Consider the following 19765-nt stretch of genomic DNA (forward strand, 5'->3'; position numbering starts at 1 on the left):
AAACATAACCCATATTAAGTTAAATGAAAACTGGTCTTCAAACTTGTTTTGTTAGCTCTTTCAAAGCTAGCTTACTCACAGTAGGCTCTATTATATAATAATGCATAATTTCCTTTGTTTTGAAATACGCCAAAACAAAGTGCAGAATTAAGTATAACCTTCATTGACGAAGTTTACATAAAGTCAGAAGTCAAATGGATAAACAAAATCATGTAATATTTCATAGCTTGGTCAAAAACTCTTGATAGGATATGAATCAGTATTTCCCTACTCACAAGTCACTTCCCGACTCACAACTACCTGTTTTGTCTTCCAAAATTCTGTGCAACATGTCTGTCTATCTGTCTGTCCATCTATTCCTCCAAATCAATCCCATGCTCCTATGCCAGAATTTTAAGGCTAAACTAACAAAAATCAAGATGATATAGCAGATGTCTAGAAGACTAAGATGGCTCAGGAATTGATAGCATAGGTAGGACCTCTGCAACACTGTCCTGACATTTTCTCTTATGTCTTCATTTCAAATGTACATCCTGTTTTAGGTCACCGTTAGAAGTCCTAAGAGCAAATGATATAAATTTAGTGTACCAACCTTACTAAGATTCAGATGTAGCAGTGAAGATTCAGATATTTGACAAAAAAAAGAGAGCATTCCTAGTACACCTTGGTTAATGCTCAGAGACCCCTGAAAAGTGCATGGGCCCATGGCTATCTGCGGGAGGTCACAAGCCTTTGTGGCTTACATTCAGGTACTCCCAAGGACTACCTTCTCCAATCAACCTGCCTGGCCTGTGTATCTTGGGAGAAGTTGCCTGTGATCGTTCACTTCCCCAAAGTTGACTCATAAGTACTGCTTTTCAGAGACAATGCCAATGTTATGGAATATCCTCTCTTTGGAAATCATGTTGCTATTATTATTGTTATGGTCCATCACACAGATAGCCAGATGTTGAGACTGGATGTGGCATTTTTATCCACCTATCAAGTCCTTTCCAAAGACCTGGGATAGGCAGACGTTTGATGGTGTTATAGGAATTGTCGCAGGATATAAGCTGTTCCAAGTAAAGTTGCTTTCTGCAATTGACTGACAATGAATTTGTCAATGCTGATGGTGTTCAAATCATGCTCCAATTGTTTTGGGATTGCATCTGTTATTATTGGTACTATCTTTCCTTTCTTTTGCCACAATCGTTCTATTTCTATTTGCAAGTCTTTGTGTTTTCTTATCTTCTCTAGTTCCTTCTTTTCTATTCTGTTGTCTTCAGGTACTGCCATGCCCACTACCCTTATTATTATTATATTTTCATGCTGCCTTCTTATATATATAACTCAAGGCATACCTAATACTCCTACCTCCTATTGTCCTCACAACAACAACCATGCAAAATGGATTGGGCTGAGGGAGAGTGACTGGCCCAAAGTTGCCTAGCCATCTTTCATCCCTAAGCCAGGTCCAGGTCTCACACTCTCCTGGGTTCTAGGGTAGCACCTTAACCATTACTGTGCACCAACTTGGTTCACCTTCCAGAATTATTGAAAATCAAACTACTTCAGAGGACCTGAAATGAGTCCTGCTAAATCAATCCCTCTTTGCCATCTACAGTACAGGGAAAGAAATTTGAGGAGCAAATCACATTCTGCTAAAAATTTTCCATGAGCGCACAAGCATAATAAAAACCAGTTATTGCAGTGCCTTTGTATAACTTGCACAAGAATGCCTGCATAATGTTACACAAGTGACTTTTTTATTTCTCTAATTTTGTAAAATTCCATATTAGTAAGAAACGTTACTGTTAGAGCTCAGCTTTTGAAGAATAATTAGATGATATGATTCCACATTTTTATTATCTCCCTGCACTTTCTTCTCCTTCCATGACTTTAATTTGTTGTCAGATTTCCCACCCAAGCCCAAACAGCTCAGCTGTTTTGAGATTTGTCCATTCAGCATTTTATTTGATGACTTCTTCACAGTATGAATTTCCGCTGTCTGAGAAACCTGAATTTAGACTCCAGAATGCACACATAGAAAAAAAAGTGCATTTGGATATTAATTATGACAAGTAAATGTTCATTTACCCATTGGATTCTATTCTTATAATAAGATTGCTGCAACAATATCTACTGACAAATAAGTTTTGTCGAGCAGAAGAGGACATATTACCAGAGAGGTCTGTGTAGGGATGCAGCTTTAATTCATGGAGTCATACAGTTGGAAGGGGATTTATTGTCCATTTAGTGCAACCTACTGCTTAACACAGGATCCTCTAGATCATGGGCGTCAAACTTGCCGTGTCACATTGCCAACATGTGACGTTTCATGATGTTTTTTCCCTTTGCGGAGCTGGTGTGGGCGTGGCCTGTGCGTGATGCATCCAGCCCATGGGCCACCAGTTTGACACCCCTGCTCTAGATTCTAGAAGATCACTGAGAAACCTCTGACAAATCTTATCAACCTCTGATGAGGTAAAAGGTAAAAGTTTTCTCTGTCCAGTCATGTCCGACTCTAAGGGATGGCGCTAATCTCTGTTTCTTAGCCAAGGGAGCCAACGTTGTCCAAAGACACTTCCATGGTCATGTGGCCAGTATGACTATACATCGAAGCACATGTAATGCTGTTACCTTCCCACCAAAGTGGTACCTGTTTATCAACTCTCATTTGCATGCAGTCAAACTGCTTGACGGGCAGGAGCTGAGGAAAGTAACGAGAGGTCTCCCTGTCACACAACACTTGGGTCTCAAACCCTGGCTGAAAAGCTCAATGTCTTTAGCCACTGAGCTATCATGCCCCTATATAAGGAAACAAAGTCTCATTACTGTACGTCAAGAGGCAGCCTGCTCCAGTGACTGACACTTCATACAGTCAAGATGTCTAGTGTCAAGATTTGCTAATGTCTAGCAAAAATCACTTCCTAGTAGTTTGAATATATTGTTTTTGGTTTTGCCCTTTGGGACTACAGCCTCTCTCTCATGCGACAACTTTTCAAATGTTTGAAACTTGCTTTTATGTTCTGTCTTCTGTTGAATAACCAGATCCTTTGATTGTTCCTCAGAAGGTTTGATTTCCAGATCTCTCACCATCTCGACAGCTGTCCTATGAACTTGCTCCAATTTGTCATTCCATTTTTAAAACTGGGGGGCCCAGAACTGGAATCAGTATTGTAAGTGAGATCTGACCAGGACAAATAAATGTAGTATTATTATAATTTGTGAACTGGATTCTACGTTCCTGTTAATACAGCCAGAAATAGCATTTGCTTTTTCAGCAGCTATTTTATGCTGTTGGCTCAAGTACAAAAATTGGACAAGAAGGGACAGAGCCCTATCGCTGAACCATTAATGATCATTCTTTGGATGTACTCTGGCCTTGGATACTTGAATTTATTGAAATTAGCTAAATTTATTTGTATATGTATGCCTTTGAGTCAATCCTGGCTACTGCAGACTACCTGGACATGACCCTGTAATTTTCTTGGAAACATTTTCAGAAGTAGTTTGTCCTTGTCTTCTTCCTCAGGCTGAGAGAGAGCAAGAGAGTTGATGTTATCCAGCTGACTTTCTGCCTAAGGCAAAACGACTAGAACTCATAGCTTCCCAGTTACTAGCTGGGTGTCTCTAACCCTTATTGTACACCAAACTGGCTCTCAAATACTTTTATAGCAGGGCTGTCAAACTCGCGGCCCATGGGACAGATGTGTCACACACTGGCCATGCCCACGCCTGGTTTAGCAAAGGGGGGTGAAAGTCCTGATACATCACGTGATGTTGCCGTGACTGCCGCGAGTTTGACATCCCTGTTTTATAGGCTTTCTTTTTCAGTCCTAAGTTGCAGCTTCCTCTTTCTTCCAGGAGTGTATACAATGATAATGATCAGCTAGATTTCCATCACTCTTCTAAGAGAAGACAGATGTAAAATGCAAGTTCTGCCTTTTCACCATTCCCCATTGTCAATTCACCACTTCCTTCATTTAACCGACCTACATGTTCTCTAGTTCTCTTTTTGTTTCTAACGTACCCATATAACTCTTTTTTGGTGTTTTGTATCTCTTGCTATTCTCAACTCATTTTGAGCTTTAACTTCCCTGCTGCAGTTCCTATGTTTCTGGAGACTATCTTATTTCTTCTTTGCTTATGTGTTCCTCCTTTCCATTTCCTGTATATGTCGCTATTTCTGCTGAGTATTTTAAAAAGCTCTACTTCTAGCCATGATGACTTCTTGAAATTTCTCAAATTTTCCATTCTTTCAGAAATTGTGATTGTGCTTTCCATATCTTATTTTACAGAATTTTCCATCACTCCCAGACACTTTTCTCCTTTAGAATTATTAGATCTTACCTACCTTCCCTTGGATTTCATCAAAATTTACTCTTCTGGAATCCAATATATTGGCCTGATTCTTTTCAATTCCTCCCTCTGGATATCATGAATTCAGTGATAATGATTGCTTTCTCCCCCAAGGTACCCATTCACCTTCCTTTCTTGAAAAAAATCCTTCAATTTGGTAAGGATTTAGTCCAGGGTAGTAGAATCTCTTTTCTTTCTTTTACTTTCTAATAGACAAAGTTATCAGCAAGAAAGGGCAAACATTTGTCAGATATCTGACTCTTGGTCAGAATTATATTCCCAAAGATGTCAAATTAATTTGGATTCCCATTATCACTGTTTCGTGAAAGACTTATCTTCTGATGCAGAATAAATTTCTTCTACAGTGTATATAATAAGCTCCCACAATGGCATCATGTTAGTTTCTCTCTCCTTTTATTTTTACTCAAACACATTCAAAAATACCACCATGCTCCAGTTCCTGAAATTCTATGCAAAGATATTTTTTCTTTACATACAGTGAAACATTCTCACACTTTCTGTTGACTCTATTCATTCTGAATAGGTTGGAGTTTTCAAGGGCTATTTGACAGCCATGACTATCATCCTACCCTGTTTGAATGACTTATCTTGGGCGTCTCTGAAAGATCAAAAATTTACCCCAGGACTTCCAATGGATTCTAGCTAGGCCAACATTAGGCTTACACATTACACTCAGTTTTTTGTGACACAGCCAGTGGTGCAATCAGATAATTTCAAGTTCTGAATTTAAGGCACACAAGCGCCTTCTTAATTTTCAATGGAAATGTGTATTATTCCATACCATTCAAATTGTCCTAGGCCAGTCAGCTAAGCTTTGGAGATTTTCTTTTATTTTGCTCAGGGAGACCTGGACTTCTGTTGCAAAGTGCTGAGCACATTGTAAGCCGCCCTGAGTCTTCGGAGAAGGGCGGCATATAAATCAAATTAAAAAAAAAAAGTTCTTCCTTGAGGCCCCAGGAATATATAATCATTTGTTTACTGGCAAATTCACTATACCAGTTTCATCATTAATAATGTTATAATGGCTATACTCCCTATTTTATGAATGCACAGACCAGCATGAACTCAAGAACAAACTGAACAGGTCCATTTTCATCCTGAAGTTGAATATCAGAATAATGCTGCTGGATCAGACCAAGGGCTACTTATTTCAATAATTTGTTCCTCACAGTGGCCAACCATATTCCTTTGGGGAGTTGTAAACATAATTAAAATTGTTTCCCTCTCTCACCATTAATACCTTGGGACTGATCTTTGGAAGCTTGGGGCTTCATGAGTTACATTAAATCTTCAAAAATATAAATCTTGATACCCCGTTGAATTTCCCCAATCAACTTTGAAGTCATCAAAGCTGGAAGGCAAATTGTCTACAACTTCTTGGAATGGAATAATGCTACTAGGCCCTATGACATGTGATTAAAATTGCTTGGAGAATGAATCTCATATGCCACAAAATCTGGATGTAAATTATTCTTCTGACAATACATTGCACCAAATAATAGTTTAGTTAATCATGCTTGGATGAATAACTTACAGTTGGCCTACTTTTAATATAAAGTTCAGTTAGTTACACTGGTTTATTGACTACAACTGCTGTCTTAAATACAAACACATTTAGCCAAAACAACTACCCACATTAGTGCAAATTATGAATATATATATGGAGAAGGGGGGAAGGAATTCATTTGCTTTAAATTTCCATGTTCCCATTAAGACCCCAGGCAACGCTTTAAACCGGATCACAGTGTTTACTGTTTCATTTTTATTAAACAATACTGTTGTCTCCCCTGCCTCTTAACATTTCTCTAGAATCTCCGGCAGAATCTTTCACATGACCTGCAAGGAGCCCTTTCACACAATACAAACAGAAAGGTGCTACAGTGATCGGGTTAAGAGATGGTAAGATATGGGGAAGCCGAAAGAACATGTTCTTCCACCTGGCATTGTCTTTCAATGCAGAGTCAACATAGACAATAAAGACTGGACTGTGGATTTCGTGAGAAGCTCAACTGCTTTTGAAAGATCTGCCTCACTCTTGCATCAGTGAGCTGCAGCTCCATTTCCATTCCCGTAAATTTACTATGTTCCTTTATGATCACGTTCTCACTATAAAATGTAGAAGTCAAGCCTTTCTGAAGAAATATATGTTTCAGAGACTCTTTGGGGGATTTTTGAGCAAGGACCCTTTCCTGCCTTGTTCCTAAATTATGAAACGCACCAGGTACATTAGGCCTTTTCCTCATTCATACTGCCTTTCAAAGAGAAGCAATGGCATGTCTCTTTTGGCAGCCTTTAATTGCTAATTATTTTAGCACTGGTTTTTAGCATGTATTTGGGAGCCCTTAGTTGTACTGTACTAAGCTACCACAGGTGTCTGGCTGAATAGAAAGATAGGGTGTTGTTGTGGCCTGCCAGTGGCCTGCACGGATCGTGGCTGAGCCCGATAAAGAGGAGGCTGGTGTGGTGTCACGCCAGCAGCCTGCACAGCCAGCACTCGCATCGGACAGCGAGGAGACTGAAGAGGGTGTGATGCCAGAGGCAGAGACTCAGCCAGGGCCTTCAGAACCTCCAGGGGCTCCTTCCAGTGGAGAGAGTGAAGTGGAGGAGCCTCTCCTCAATGCTCGGGCATGCAGGGCTTCCAAAAAGCAGGAGTGGCTACTCAGGAGGAGGAGATCTACTCGAAAATAGATCTTGAGGATAATTGGCCACTCCCTTAGCCTATTTAGGTCGCACGCAGCTAGTGCGTTCTTGCTGGAAACAACTTGTATTATTATCAGAGTATTTTGGTTTATCATATCTTGTTTTCTGGGCTGGTTGCCAACCTTTGCCGGTCCTGTTTATTCTTGTTACTTAATAAATTTGATAAGGACCATTGGTGTGTGTCAATATCCTCGGAAATCCGGAGCTGGGGCAGGTATAAAGTATAAACCAAATAATTAAAACAGACAAATAAGCGAGCATTTCTTAGGGTGAGAAATCTAAGTACAGCCACCAATATGCAAGAAAGAGGCCTGCTTACATTGCAGCTTCGGGGTCCTTCCCAGGAACAGGATTCAGAATCCTGTGAGATGATCCCTTTTGGAAACGTGTGATCATTGAAGCACATCTGACAAAACGGGACTTCAATGTCAGGCTCCCCCTGAGGTATGTGCATCACAGTGGCGCCCGGATATTTAAGACTGCTTGTCTGATGTTTTTCCATGCTAACCATTGGGCTCTTGATCCATCTTCGTACCTGTAAATATAAAACAAGACCTGTAAATATAAAGTCTGTAAATATCCTTTCTTGGATATTTTCTATTATTGCCTTTTTCCTCATGGAAATTTAAAAGTCACAACGAACAAGATTGGGATGTAACCTTCAAAGAAAATAACAGCTTTAGAGATTCGGTGTGATACATTTTGGAAGTACCTGTTCATTTTTTGGCTCAGTGGATTTTATTTTATTCTCCTCATAGCCGGACTGTCATGCTGATTTACCTTCTCATTACTTTCTGTTATATGGAACGGAGCATAATGGAAATATATTGGCGGGATTTGAGAGAGTCAATTCTGAGCTTCCAGTGAAGCATCCCCATCCATATCTGCGAGGCTTTAAGTCTCATAATTCCCAGCCAGCATGATCACTGGTTGGGGATAGTGGAAACTGTGTTAGCCACAGACACGAGCCCATTGTAGAAAATTGTCTTTGGCCCTTTATCTTTTCCCCTTCTATCTCCAACTGTTTCTGGCTTGAAGATATTCTGGAATGCTATTCTTTAATTTTTTAAACAATACCATATCAGAAAGATGTCTTCTCTTTTATCTCTGTGTATTTGTTTGTGTGTGTCTGTGTGTGTAGCTTTCTTTGTGCCCTACACATCCCTTAATCAATGCTCATCCCATGACCTGGTTTCAGTCTCCTAAGTAGGGTTGCCAGGTCTGCTTCCAAAAAATGGGGGGGAGGGGGGGTTAAGTAGTAAAAAAAAAAATTACAATTAAATTATATATTTTCTTACAAACATTTTAACACGTATTAAAATAATCACTTCAAAACTTTACTTAAAATTCAAAACATCAAATATATTATAATAATATGTGAAATATTAAATTACATTTTACTTTGCTGTCGTGTGTATTTTTTATTTGACTGCGCAGCTTTGATCAATTCTTTGTGTTTAAGGAATAATTCTTTAATTTCAGTACAATGTTGAGAAATATTAAAAAATATACAAAGTTCACTTTGAACTGATGGTACAAGCAGTCGGTTACGTTCGTCAGTCCACAAATTTCCCATGACGCTGAAAATTCGTTCAACGTTTGCATTTGATACCGGAATTGATGCACAATACTGGAACAGTTTCAGTAAACTCGGAGCTGGCTCTTTCTTGAAAAAGTACATTTGAGCCACTATTTGAGTGGAGAATCGAGTTCAATGGATATTCGATCTTTGTCTCATTCTAACTTATGAAAAAAAGACAAAACGCGATTTTCCTATCCTTATTCTCTTAGACTGTACAGCTTTAGATTACGTACCATTTCATCATAAAGCTTTTGAATAAAAAAAATGTCCACTATTTTGTGAAAAAAAATAGTGAACATAATGTGAAAAAAGCGGACTGTCTGCTCAAATAGTGGACACCTGGCAAGGGTACTCCTAAGTGTTTTATTTTTCCATAGAAAAGACAGCCAATGATTCATTCTCAAGACACTGAGGTGATGCGCGTAGCCAAGCTGAATTGTTTATTAAATGTGCATTAGTATTTGTGCAGGTTTTTAAAATTGCAGCCATTGGTGGGGGATGAAGGAAGAAGAGAGCAAAACCATGCTGTGGAGAGCAGGGGTTAAACCCTTCTCTTGTTGCAGGGAAGATAAATATCTATTGCTCCTCTCCCAGATGACAAGCCTGTAGTTGGATGTATCTGTACATGGGGATGGATCTTAAACTATATTACTGGGTTGCTAAGCTGAGGAGGAAAGCACTTGATGACTAATTAATTACAGTAACACAAGATGGTTTGACCAATTCCCCATGCAACTTCCTGTACCACACACGGTGTCACTCAGCAAAGCAATTGGGATGGCTTTTGTTTATATGTACTGGAGTACAGCTAGGCTTGTGCTCTGAATGAAGCAATTAACCATTTCATGAATCATCCTGTGTATTGTACAAACCCCTGAGAGTAAACCTGGCACTTGGTTGCCAAGGAGTCATGGTAAACAGCCACTATAAAATGCAGACTCAAAGGGTGACTGATGAGTTACTCAAATCACATTTATAGGGCTGTGGGTTTTTTTTTAAATCACATAAACAAACCTCTCTATGGACACAAAACAAATAAAGAGCATGCCTGTCATTTTCCCATGCTTTCTATGTTTGCATTTTCCCGTCCGGAGTCCCCAGTGTCTGCTGATTAGTTTAAAACTGGGTATCTTTGATGTTTCTTTGAGACCTCTGTTCTTCTCAATCCTTCAGAATCTCAGAGCATTTGCAGATGGGTACATGATTCAGATCTTTTCTATATTTTCCAATAGAGCACAGAACTTTCTTTCTTTTTTCCCTCTCTCTCTCTCTCTCCCTCCCTCCCTCCACCTCTCTTCCTTTTTCTCTTCCTTTCTTTCTTTCCTTCCTTTTCTTTCTTTCTTTTTCTCTTTCTCTCTCTCTCTCCCTCCCTCCTGCCCTCCTTTCCATGGATTATTTGTTGCTACCCTGTTTTCCTGAAAATAAGACATCCCCTGATAATAAGCCCAATTGGGATTTTGAGTGCATGCGCTAAAATAACCTCCCTTCCGAAAATAAGCTCTCCCCGAAAATATTTAAACGCATGCACAGTCGGTCCCCACCATTTCCTCTGGTTTCCTCCATGCGCCCCAAAATAATAAGGCCTCCCTGAAAATAAGGCCAAGCCTTATTTGAACCTTTCAGGGTTCAAAAAAATATAAGACAGGGTCTTATTTTTGGGAAAACACGGTAATTGTTACAGAGCCATCTTCCAGGATATGCTAATGTCAATATAATTCTTTCTTCCTCACACTCACATATACCAAGGACAGAACAGGAAGCAAATTAGTTTTCCAAGATGCAAAATACAAATATGCTTTTGATTTAACTTTTTATACGTTTACAATTTCTTCATTCCATAATAGGACATGAGAACTGTTCTTTTATTACTCTATGTCTTAAAAAACTCGTGCATGCTATTTGTCTCCTTTGTTTCAAGAACAACAACTTGATTAAAGAAAAATTGGCAGGTTTGTGTGGCATTCCTTTTGCCAAAGAAAAATGAGTCTATGATTGCTAAGTACATTCTTAGGAGTGAAATCATAACTTTGTGCTTTGACCTATTTACCAAGGCTTGGTAGCTTGACATAAAAAAAACCTCCTTGGATGAACGTACATCCAAGCTGGAACATATTGAAGAGTTATGCATATCGGAGCCTATTTGGTGTTGCAGTGATTAATAAATCTAAATCTGACTAATTTATATCACACCCTGATGGGACCTGAAGGATTCTACAAGCTGATTTGGAAATGTGTGTTTCCCAGCTGCCTGGTCCTTTTCTTATTGGTTGGAAAGAGAATGAAGCCTGGAATAGTCTGCCTCCTGGATTATATCAGCCCCAATCTCCTAGGAGCTGGTCTCCACAAGAGAATTCAAGGGACATTGCCAGATTCAGATCTTGGAGTGGAGGGTAGGCTGTATTTCTGGGCTATTCAAAGGCTGAGACCTAGGACTGGGCTTCAGATTTCCCAATTTTGTGAAGGCTTTCCTGTCTCGGATGAAAGCAAAGCAGGAATGGATGAGAAGAACAGAGATGTAATATAGACAGCAGCTTGAGGGGCTGATTCAGGCCAATTCTGCATTGCAGGCTAATCTTCTTGTCCCTCTTGTTGCTATCAGCTATTTCTTAAGCCAATTTCAAAAATTCCGTCCAGGTTATGGTAGGCTAGCAACAGGGCCAGGCTGGTGGTTTGACTGAATCATGTATGCTTTGCATGACTTGAAATGGCCATTCTCCTGTTTTCTTTTTCTCCCTCCCCACCTCTCTTTCTCATACTTCTTATCTGCCCATCTCCCTCAGAGAAAGGCTCCTGTTGATGCAGGGTGCATTTGCAATGAGCTGGGAGTGGGAGGAGGGTGACATAATCTCTTTCTGCACAAGGGAAATGGAAAGCGGCCAGTATTGATGATGGATAAAGTGCAAAGTCAAGATCTGCCCTTCGTCTGCTTCAGCGTGACCTGTGCTAGATATCTGAGGAATTCCTTGGCTGGAGGGAAGTGCTGGCCAGTAAGAGCAGAGGGTTGTAAGGGAGTGGAGTTTTGGTGACAGGCAAGAGGCCCTGAGAGTGAATGTACCCATGGAAAATAGGTTTAGTACATTTGACTCATTGCTTTTTCTTGCTTTCAGTTCTCACACCAGGAGCCAGAGATCTACAGTACAGGCTTCAACCCAGGGGTGAAATCCAGCAGGTTCTGACAGGTTCTGGAGAACCAGCAGCGGAAATTTTGAGCAGTTCAGAGAACCGGCAAATACCATCGCTGGGTGGCCCCAGAGTGGGGTGGGAATGGAGATTTTGCAATATCCTTCCCCCAGGAGTAGGGAGGGAATGGGGATTTTGCAGTATCCTTCTCCTCGAATGGGGTTGGAATGGAGATTTTGCAGTATCCTTCCCCTGCCACGCCCACCAAGCCACGCCCACCAAGCCACACCACACCACGCCCACCAAGCCACGCCCACAGAACCAGTAGTAAAAAAAAATTGGATTTCATCACTGCTTCAACCCCAGGTATTTTGGCTGCTGCTATTAAATGCCAGGTTGGTTGGTCTGATCCACACTCATCCACAATGAATAAAACTGGCTGAGAGAGGAATGTTACATTCTGTTATATTACTCTCTGGTTATAAAAGTCCTGTCCAGGACTTCTTGTTTCCTGAGTTTACCAGCCTCTCAGGGCTTGACATTAGTCTGAAAAAACTTCCCAAAGTAATTTTTTTTTTTTTGAACAACTTATACCTAGTGTAATTGAGGCAAAGTTACTCTGGGCCTCCTGCTTTCCCTCCCTGGACACTTCTGTAAATTGTCCCGTTTCCCATATTCACTATCTTGTTTCTCCTCTGAATTCCCAAAATCTGTTATGCATTTTATCACACTTAGGGAGTGCCATCTGATGGGCTTTGAAAATGGTGTTTCTAGTAGCTGCCCTAACTTTCTGGAACCAACAGGGATCTGTTAGCTTTGTTCCTCTTCACTGTTGAAGTCCTTCCTCTTCTGCCTGGCACAGGAAGAGGGTTTGCTATGAATGAAGGTGGAGCTTGTGGGGAAAATTACATATGAATGTTTCAGTTTTTAAATCCGTTTTTGATTTTTGTCATTCTATGAGTACCTGGGGGCTTGACTTGTTATTTTGTTTTATGTTGACGATGTTAACTGCCCCTTGAGCCTTTTTCAGGAATGTGTGGCATACGAGCAATGAAAATGATATGAAATATTTACTAGCTCTGTTCCTTTGCTTTTGGATTCTAAAGATGTGCTTTATTTGGAATTAAAACTTCTCAGATGTAGCCTAAAAAGCCACGTCAAGCCAAAAACAATATAGGCATGAGGATGCTTTTTGCTCCAGGACAATTATTTCCAGATAAGTCTTAACTCTGTTCCTGGCTTATGATAAAACTACCCAGAAACTTAATTTAAATGAATTTGAGAAACAAACCAAAGAGTTCCCATTAGGAACATAAGGAAAAGTGGAATATGATTACTAATCTAGTAGGTAAAAGCATTGGAAGCAAATTAGGGGTTGAAAGAGAAGTTAGTAAAAAATATGAATTTCTTCTTCTTGCTATCAGCATCTAACATAGTTGGGCAACTCTTAGGACCAACACTTAACCCTGTGTAACTATCTTGAGATACTACCACTAGATAACTTGCAGTCCTAACTCTTAATGTGCTACAAACATTATCTTTCTCATCTGCACTAGGTGACAAACAACCATTCCTTCTTTTATTGCAACTGGATAGTTTAAGAAAGGCTACATCTGTGATGGCGAACCTATGGCACGTGTGCCACAGGTGGCACACGTAGCCATATCAGTGGGCACGTGAGCTCAGGTCTGGTGCGTATGCATGCACCGGCCAGCTAATTTTCAGACCTTCTGGGCCCACCAGAAGTTGGCAAACAGGCCATTTCTGGCCTCCAGAGAGCCTCCGGGGGGATGGGGAAGACCATTTTCGCTCTTTCCAGACTCCTAGAGAGGCTCTGGAGCCAGGTGAGAGAAAAATGGGCCTACTGGGCCATCACGTGCCAGGAGCGGGGAAGGGGAGTGTGGGGGGGCTGCACGCGCATGTGCGGGGGGAATTATGGGTGTGGGCACGTGCGCGCATTCCCCCGCCAGCCCCCCACTACTGGCACGTGATGGCAAAAAGGTTAGCCATCACTGGCCTATATGAATGGAAACGATGATTTTTTAGAAATGAATGCAAAAGCTTTCCTGTTGGTTCCAAACTCTGGAGAAATATTTCTATCCTCTAGCTGATGTAGATTTGCCTACTTTACTGCTGGAATCAAGGAAACCTGACTTGATCGTGTTTGGTTAGGCATAGTTTAAGTTCAGTGTTCAGCCAAGACTTATGTGGTTTGTTAGTTTAGCAGAAGTAGTTTAAGTTTCAGTTCTGAGAGCTGCTCCAAATGAACCCTACAACCCAGAGAAAGTTTTTAAGGTCAGTTAAGCCAAGGCTGGATTTTGCCAAAAGCTCCTGGAAACTGAGCAGACATTCAAAGCTCTTGCATTTACGATCATCTGCACTCAGTAAACTTCTTAGCAGTTCTGTCAGTTGGCAGACATGAAATCTATCTTGTACTAAGGCGATGTTAAACAATTTAACAAAACACATGCCTATTATCATTGGAACATGCAATGGAAAAAAGGGATAACATATCGCTGACAGTTATCCAAAAACATTTGCAATGTAGACATAGAGCTGCAAAGACAGGGGTTCTGATTGGCCTTTTCTCTTTCTGTTGCATCAGTGCTATCAGCAGTCTATCAGTATAGTGTTGTATACTTTATTGATTAGTCAGTTGAACGTATCAAAGGAGCAGACTGCCCCAGCCATATTTAAGAGCATGTTTCTGCTACTTAATGCATTACCCTTTTCAGGGGAAAATGTATATATTGAGATTGATGAGACCTACTATATATTCTGTGAAGCAATCTTTGTTTGACACAGAAAAAATAAGCAGGAGATATCAAGCTGTAATTCCATCTCATGAGGTTTAAATTAACAAAGGTTGCATGGCACCATTGTCCTGCTAGCTCCTCCCCTTGGCATTTGAGTAACATCACAATGTAGATATAAAAGGGAGACAGCTTATATATCCATAGCACAATGCTGCTTCAATCAAACTGATTTGTTTCTTCCTGCCTAAAGATTGGTGGTACTATCAGAAAAACTCTAAGTTAGATACTTGGTCCCTAAAGTCTAAGGAAAAAGAGAGGGGTTTTTCTCTCTACAGTGGTGACTGATTTTTTGTCAAAACCAAATAATCCCAATTTTTTTTTTATTTTTTTTTTTAAATTTGATTTATATGCCGCCCTTCTCTGGAGACTCAGGGCGGCTTACAATGTGTTAAGCAATATCCTTCATACTTTTGTATATTTATACAAAGTCAGCTTATTGCCCCCACAAACTGGGTCCTCATTTAACCTACCTTAGAAAGGATGGAAGGCTGAGTCAACCTTGAGCCTTGGCGAGATTCGAACCTGCAGTAATTGCAGGCAGCTGTGTTAATAACAGGGTGCTTTAAACCACTGTACTACCAAGGCTCCTTTGGCACCTTTCTGATAGTACAGCTACAAGGGAATCACAAGCTGTGGAAGTATGTAACTCTGAGTGGAGTACAAAGTTAAAAACATAAACAATACGTCAAAATAACCAAAAATATGAGAAAAATTCCTGCAAACACTAAAAAAAATATATTAAATGATTAAAACCTGTTACAAAAAAAACAATCTGTCAGAGAATGCACTTAATTTCTCTAGCCACTTTGCAGACTCCATACTCACAGAGGCAAGCTGGCAAAGCCATAACTTCAGATCCTTCCAGAAGCCAACAAGACAATCTAATCATGGAGGAATAATATTCCAAAGGGCTGGTGCTGTACCCCAGAGTCCCGTCAGAGGACATTCCTTCATGGATGGGACGTACAATGTGGATTTCCTGCCACATGGCATGGGTAAATGTGATTGAGGAGAGGTGGCAGACAAGCGAGCAAGGGCAAGACAAAGCAAAGCAAAACTTTCTCATGGTAAGCAGACACCATTCTGATTTTGAACTATTTCATAACCACCTGCAGTTTGTTTCTCTGGTCTTCGTAGATGACAATTTCTCCATGCACCTAAGAATGCTGGTATAACATTGAAATCTAAAACGCCCTCGTGTTTGAATTTCAGTCACCTACTTCTTAATATTTGTAATCCAATCTTCCCTGGTGCTTCCCAGATGGAATGCAAATGCCATTCTCACAGTTCCTCATGCACAGGGTATCTGGGAGTTGTCGCCTCACACATCTGCAGTACAACAGATTGAAGAAGCTTGTTCTACACGATGAATATTCATTTTCCACCAGACAGCTAGGGCTGATGTGATTGTGCAGTTTGTATGTCAGTAACAGCAAGTGTTCTTTCACTCTCTGATCTAGATTGGTTCATTTGATCTATCCTTTGTTCCCAAGGCATTATCTCTTCACACCTTGTACCTTTTATATATATATATATATATATATAATTGCAAGTTGTACGGATGTCAGGAAGTTCACTTTTGACCATGAAAAATATGTTTCTGAATGAAAGATCCATTGTCCATGATGTATACCCAGCTACTTCAATAAGAAATTACAGGTAGTCCTGGACTTAAAGGCCACAACAGAGCCCAAAATTTCTGTTGCTCTGTAAGACAGTGAAGTGAATTTTGCTCCATTTTACGACCTTTCTTGCCACAGTTGTTAAGTGAACCACTGTGGTTGTCAGGCTAGGCTGTTAAATGAATCTGGCTTTTTCCCCATTGATTTTCCTGGTTAGAAGGTTGCAAAAAGTGATCCCATGACTCTGAGACACTTCAACCGTCTGTGCTGCTGCTGGGGAAGCTGCCCAACTCACCCCACACCTGCTTACCTCAGGGCCCCCGCAATCAGACCACCCATGACCCGACACCTGCTTCACCTTGCAACGATGGCTCTGGCAGCCCCGTCCAGCAGGACCCCACATGGCCGCCGGCCCACTTCTGCTTGCATGCGGCCACAACAGAGCAGGAAGCTGAGCAATGCACTGGTGCCGCGGCCACAATGTGAGGCGGGGTGGGTGGAGCTGCCCCATGTGCCCCGCATCAGCTTACTTCAGGGCCTCCACAGCCAGGCAATCCGTGCCCTGACACTTGCCTCGTGGCCGCGGCACCAATATACCACTTAGCCTCCTGCTCTGTTGTGGCCACGAGCAAGCAGAAGAAGTGAGCTGGTGGCCATGTGGGCTGCTGTACCTGACTGCTGCTGCCACGAGGCAGGTGTCAGGGTGTGGATGGCCTGGCTGTGGGGGTCCTGAAGTAAGCCAGTGTGGGGTGCATGGGGCAGGTCCACTCCCCTTTCTCACCTCGTGGCAGTGGCACTGCAAGCAACCAGACAGAATGGGCTAGTGGCTGGCTGCACAGGGTCTTAAGTAGGGCTTATTTTTAGGGTAGGGCTTATAGTAGGCACACACACAAAAACATGCCAGGACTTATTTTCAGGATAGGTCTTATTTTCAGGGAAACAGAGTATTAATTTGAAGTGAAAATTAACAAACAAAAGAGTTCTTTATTTAGAACTAATCTAGGGGTGAGCAATCTCAGGTTACCTAAGACTAAATAATAGACGTTACCATGCCTGTTTAGGCAGTGAAAGAGAATTAATGCAATGTTTCTCAGCACGTTTTGTCTGACTCTCTCCCTCTCCCCCCCAAGCCAGTATTAGCTAACTGCTCCACAGGTGTCAGAGCAGAGAAGCTTGTTTACAAGTATGCAGTTTTATAGATGAGCTTCCTGCTGCAGGGAAAGTGATAGAAATACAGGTAGTCCTTGACTTACAACAGTTCATTTAGTGACTGTTCAAAGTTACAAGGGCACTGAAAAATGTGGCTTATGACCATTTTTCGCACTTACGACCTTCCCATGTTCACCTGATCAACAGTCAGATGCTTGGCAAGTGGTTCATATTTATGACCCCAGGGTCATGTGATCCTCTTTTATGACCTTCTGACAAGCAAAGTCAATGGGGAAGGCAGATTCACTTAACATTTATGTCACTGACTTATCAACTGCAATGATTCACTTAACATGTGGCAAGAAAGGTAGTAAAATGGGGCAAAACTCACTTAACAAATGTCTCACTTAACAACAGAAACTTGTTGGGGGTCAGTTGTGGTCGTAAGTCGAGGACTACCTGAAGCTAGATTCAGTTCTCAATCCCAATTTCTGTTATGAATTTCAAAGAATGATTTTGTGCCAGTCTCTTAAGGTTGCTAAGTGAATAAACAGATAAGGGAACCCTGAGCAACTTCCAGAAAAAAAATGGGACATAAATATTATGAATAAATCTCTGGTAATTCACCTGAATACAAAACAATCAGTTTACCACAGCATCCTTCTTTTAAACTCAGGTTTAAACCATAAAAACCTGGAAGAAGAATCATTATTCACCTATACAAGAACAATGATCCTCTACCAATCCTAACACAAACACCCACATTACACTGTGGTAAGAGCCCTGGTGGTGCAGTGGTTAGAATGCAGTACTGCAGGCTACTTCTGCTGACTGCCGAGTCCCAGCAGTTCAGCAGTTTGATTCTCACAACTCAAGGTTGACTCAGCCTTCCATACTTCTTGGGTCGGTAAAATAATTATTGGGGGCGATATGCTGACTCTGTAAAACTGCTTAGAAAGGGCTGAAAAGCACTGTGAAATGATATATAAATCAAAGTGCTATTGTTATTGCTGTGATGAAGTTTCATCACAGATGTTGCTGTATGATTCAATTACCAGTCTAATCAAATACTGTACAGAGGCCACAGTCTCATCCTTGGATTTGCTATGACTCAAACTGTGCAAATTGAAATGGTAATATACCTAGGTTTCATATTTGGAGGCACCTGATCAACCAATACTAGCAACAATATACACTGTACAGGTGAAATATGGGGATACAGATTCTGAATTTCTTTCATACACTGTTTTTTAAATACAACTAATTCATAGAATACTGTTCTAAGTAAAAGTGCACCGATAATATTTCACATAATCTCACTAATGAGAGTTGGGAGGTCTACGTCTCCAAATAGCTGCTGTGGTATAGTATTTAGATAGTATAAGAAGGTTTAAGGAGTCCCCTGTGGAAACCTTTATTGTGTTATAAAGCCCACTGGATAAGCATGGGCCAAATTGTCATTTTTTCCAGCTTATACTAACTTACATGGTCACCTAAATATGTGTTGGGCAACTATACAAACCTATTTATCAGACAAACATTTGTCCTAGATAAAATGAATGCAAAATAAGCACATCCTATGTTGTTCTCAACATTAATTCTGGACTGCAGGTTACTATGTCCATCTTCAGTCTTAGCTCTGGTGAAGCCTGTATCTAAGGTAGCTTTTTAAAAAACTGCCCTGCTATAGACATAACCTGTGTTGTTTTTCCTGCTATGAATATGTGTCACTAGTTTCTAAAGTTTCTTTTGGTGAATAACTTCCACAGCATGATGATAAGCTTTACAGTATACATGAGACTAAAATGGTACATTATATCATAGAGAGCAAATAGGAAGTTATTTAAGATTTCATTTTGGTCCTGATACATCTTCTTGTTATTCTTCTGGGTCAATGTTTCAAAATAAAATGGCTCAAGTTTCCTTTACATTTAAATTATCCTATCCAAGGAAGAGATGATAAGTATATGATAGTACATTCATGGGTACACCAAGTCTGTTGTGATTATCTAACAAAGTGGGGATGTTCTTTCAGAAACAACTTCCTGAATTTTTAAAGGTTTATTTGCATTTCTCTATTCTCAGAAGTATATTCAAAGGATATAATCAGTTATGGGAAGTGTGGAAGGCCCAGATAGGAATAATCTGTACTATGAGCAATCTTCATTTAATTATAAGAATTGTAATATGTTGCCTGTTATTTCAGTATTGGCTGCAGGCAATTCTGTTGGCATATTATCTGAACATATAGAAATAATTGTCAATAGCTATAACTTGAAAGAATTATATTACTTTCAGGCTGGTAATATTACTACGATATTAATTTTATTACACACACATATATGCATACATAGACAATGTAGATGTGGTGGCCTTAGGCAGCTATCATTTAAAGCTAGAATATTTTATAGACC

The 19765-nt window shown here is 40.5% G+C and overlaps 1 protein-coding gene across 1 annotated transcript in view; it reads right to left on the reverse strand.

The window, feature by feature from the left end:
* Positions 1–19765, reverse strand: part of SGK1 (serum/glucocorticoid regulated kinase 1) — an 89213-nt gene that overhangs the window by 46354 nt on the left and 23094 nt on the right. Inside the window, exon 2 of the mRNA XM_034418846.3 lies at positions 7382–7597. Coding sequence (XP_034274737.1) covers positions 7382–7597 — 216 coding nt within the window. The remainder of the gene's footprint in view (positions 1–7381; positions 7598–19765) is intronic.

Source organism: Pantherophis guttatus, chromosome 1, assembly GCF_059756535.1.
Source record: "Pantherophis guttatus breed Tessera chromosome 1, ASM5975653v1, whole genome shotgun sequence".
NCBI lineage: Eukaryota > Metazoa > Chordata > Lepidosauria > Squamata > Colubridae > Pantherophis > Pantherophis guttatus.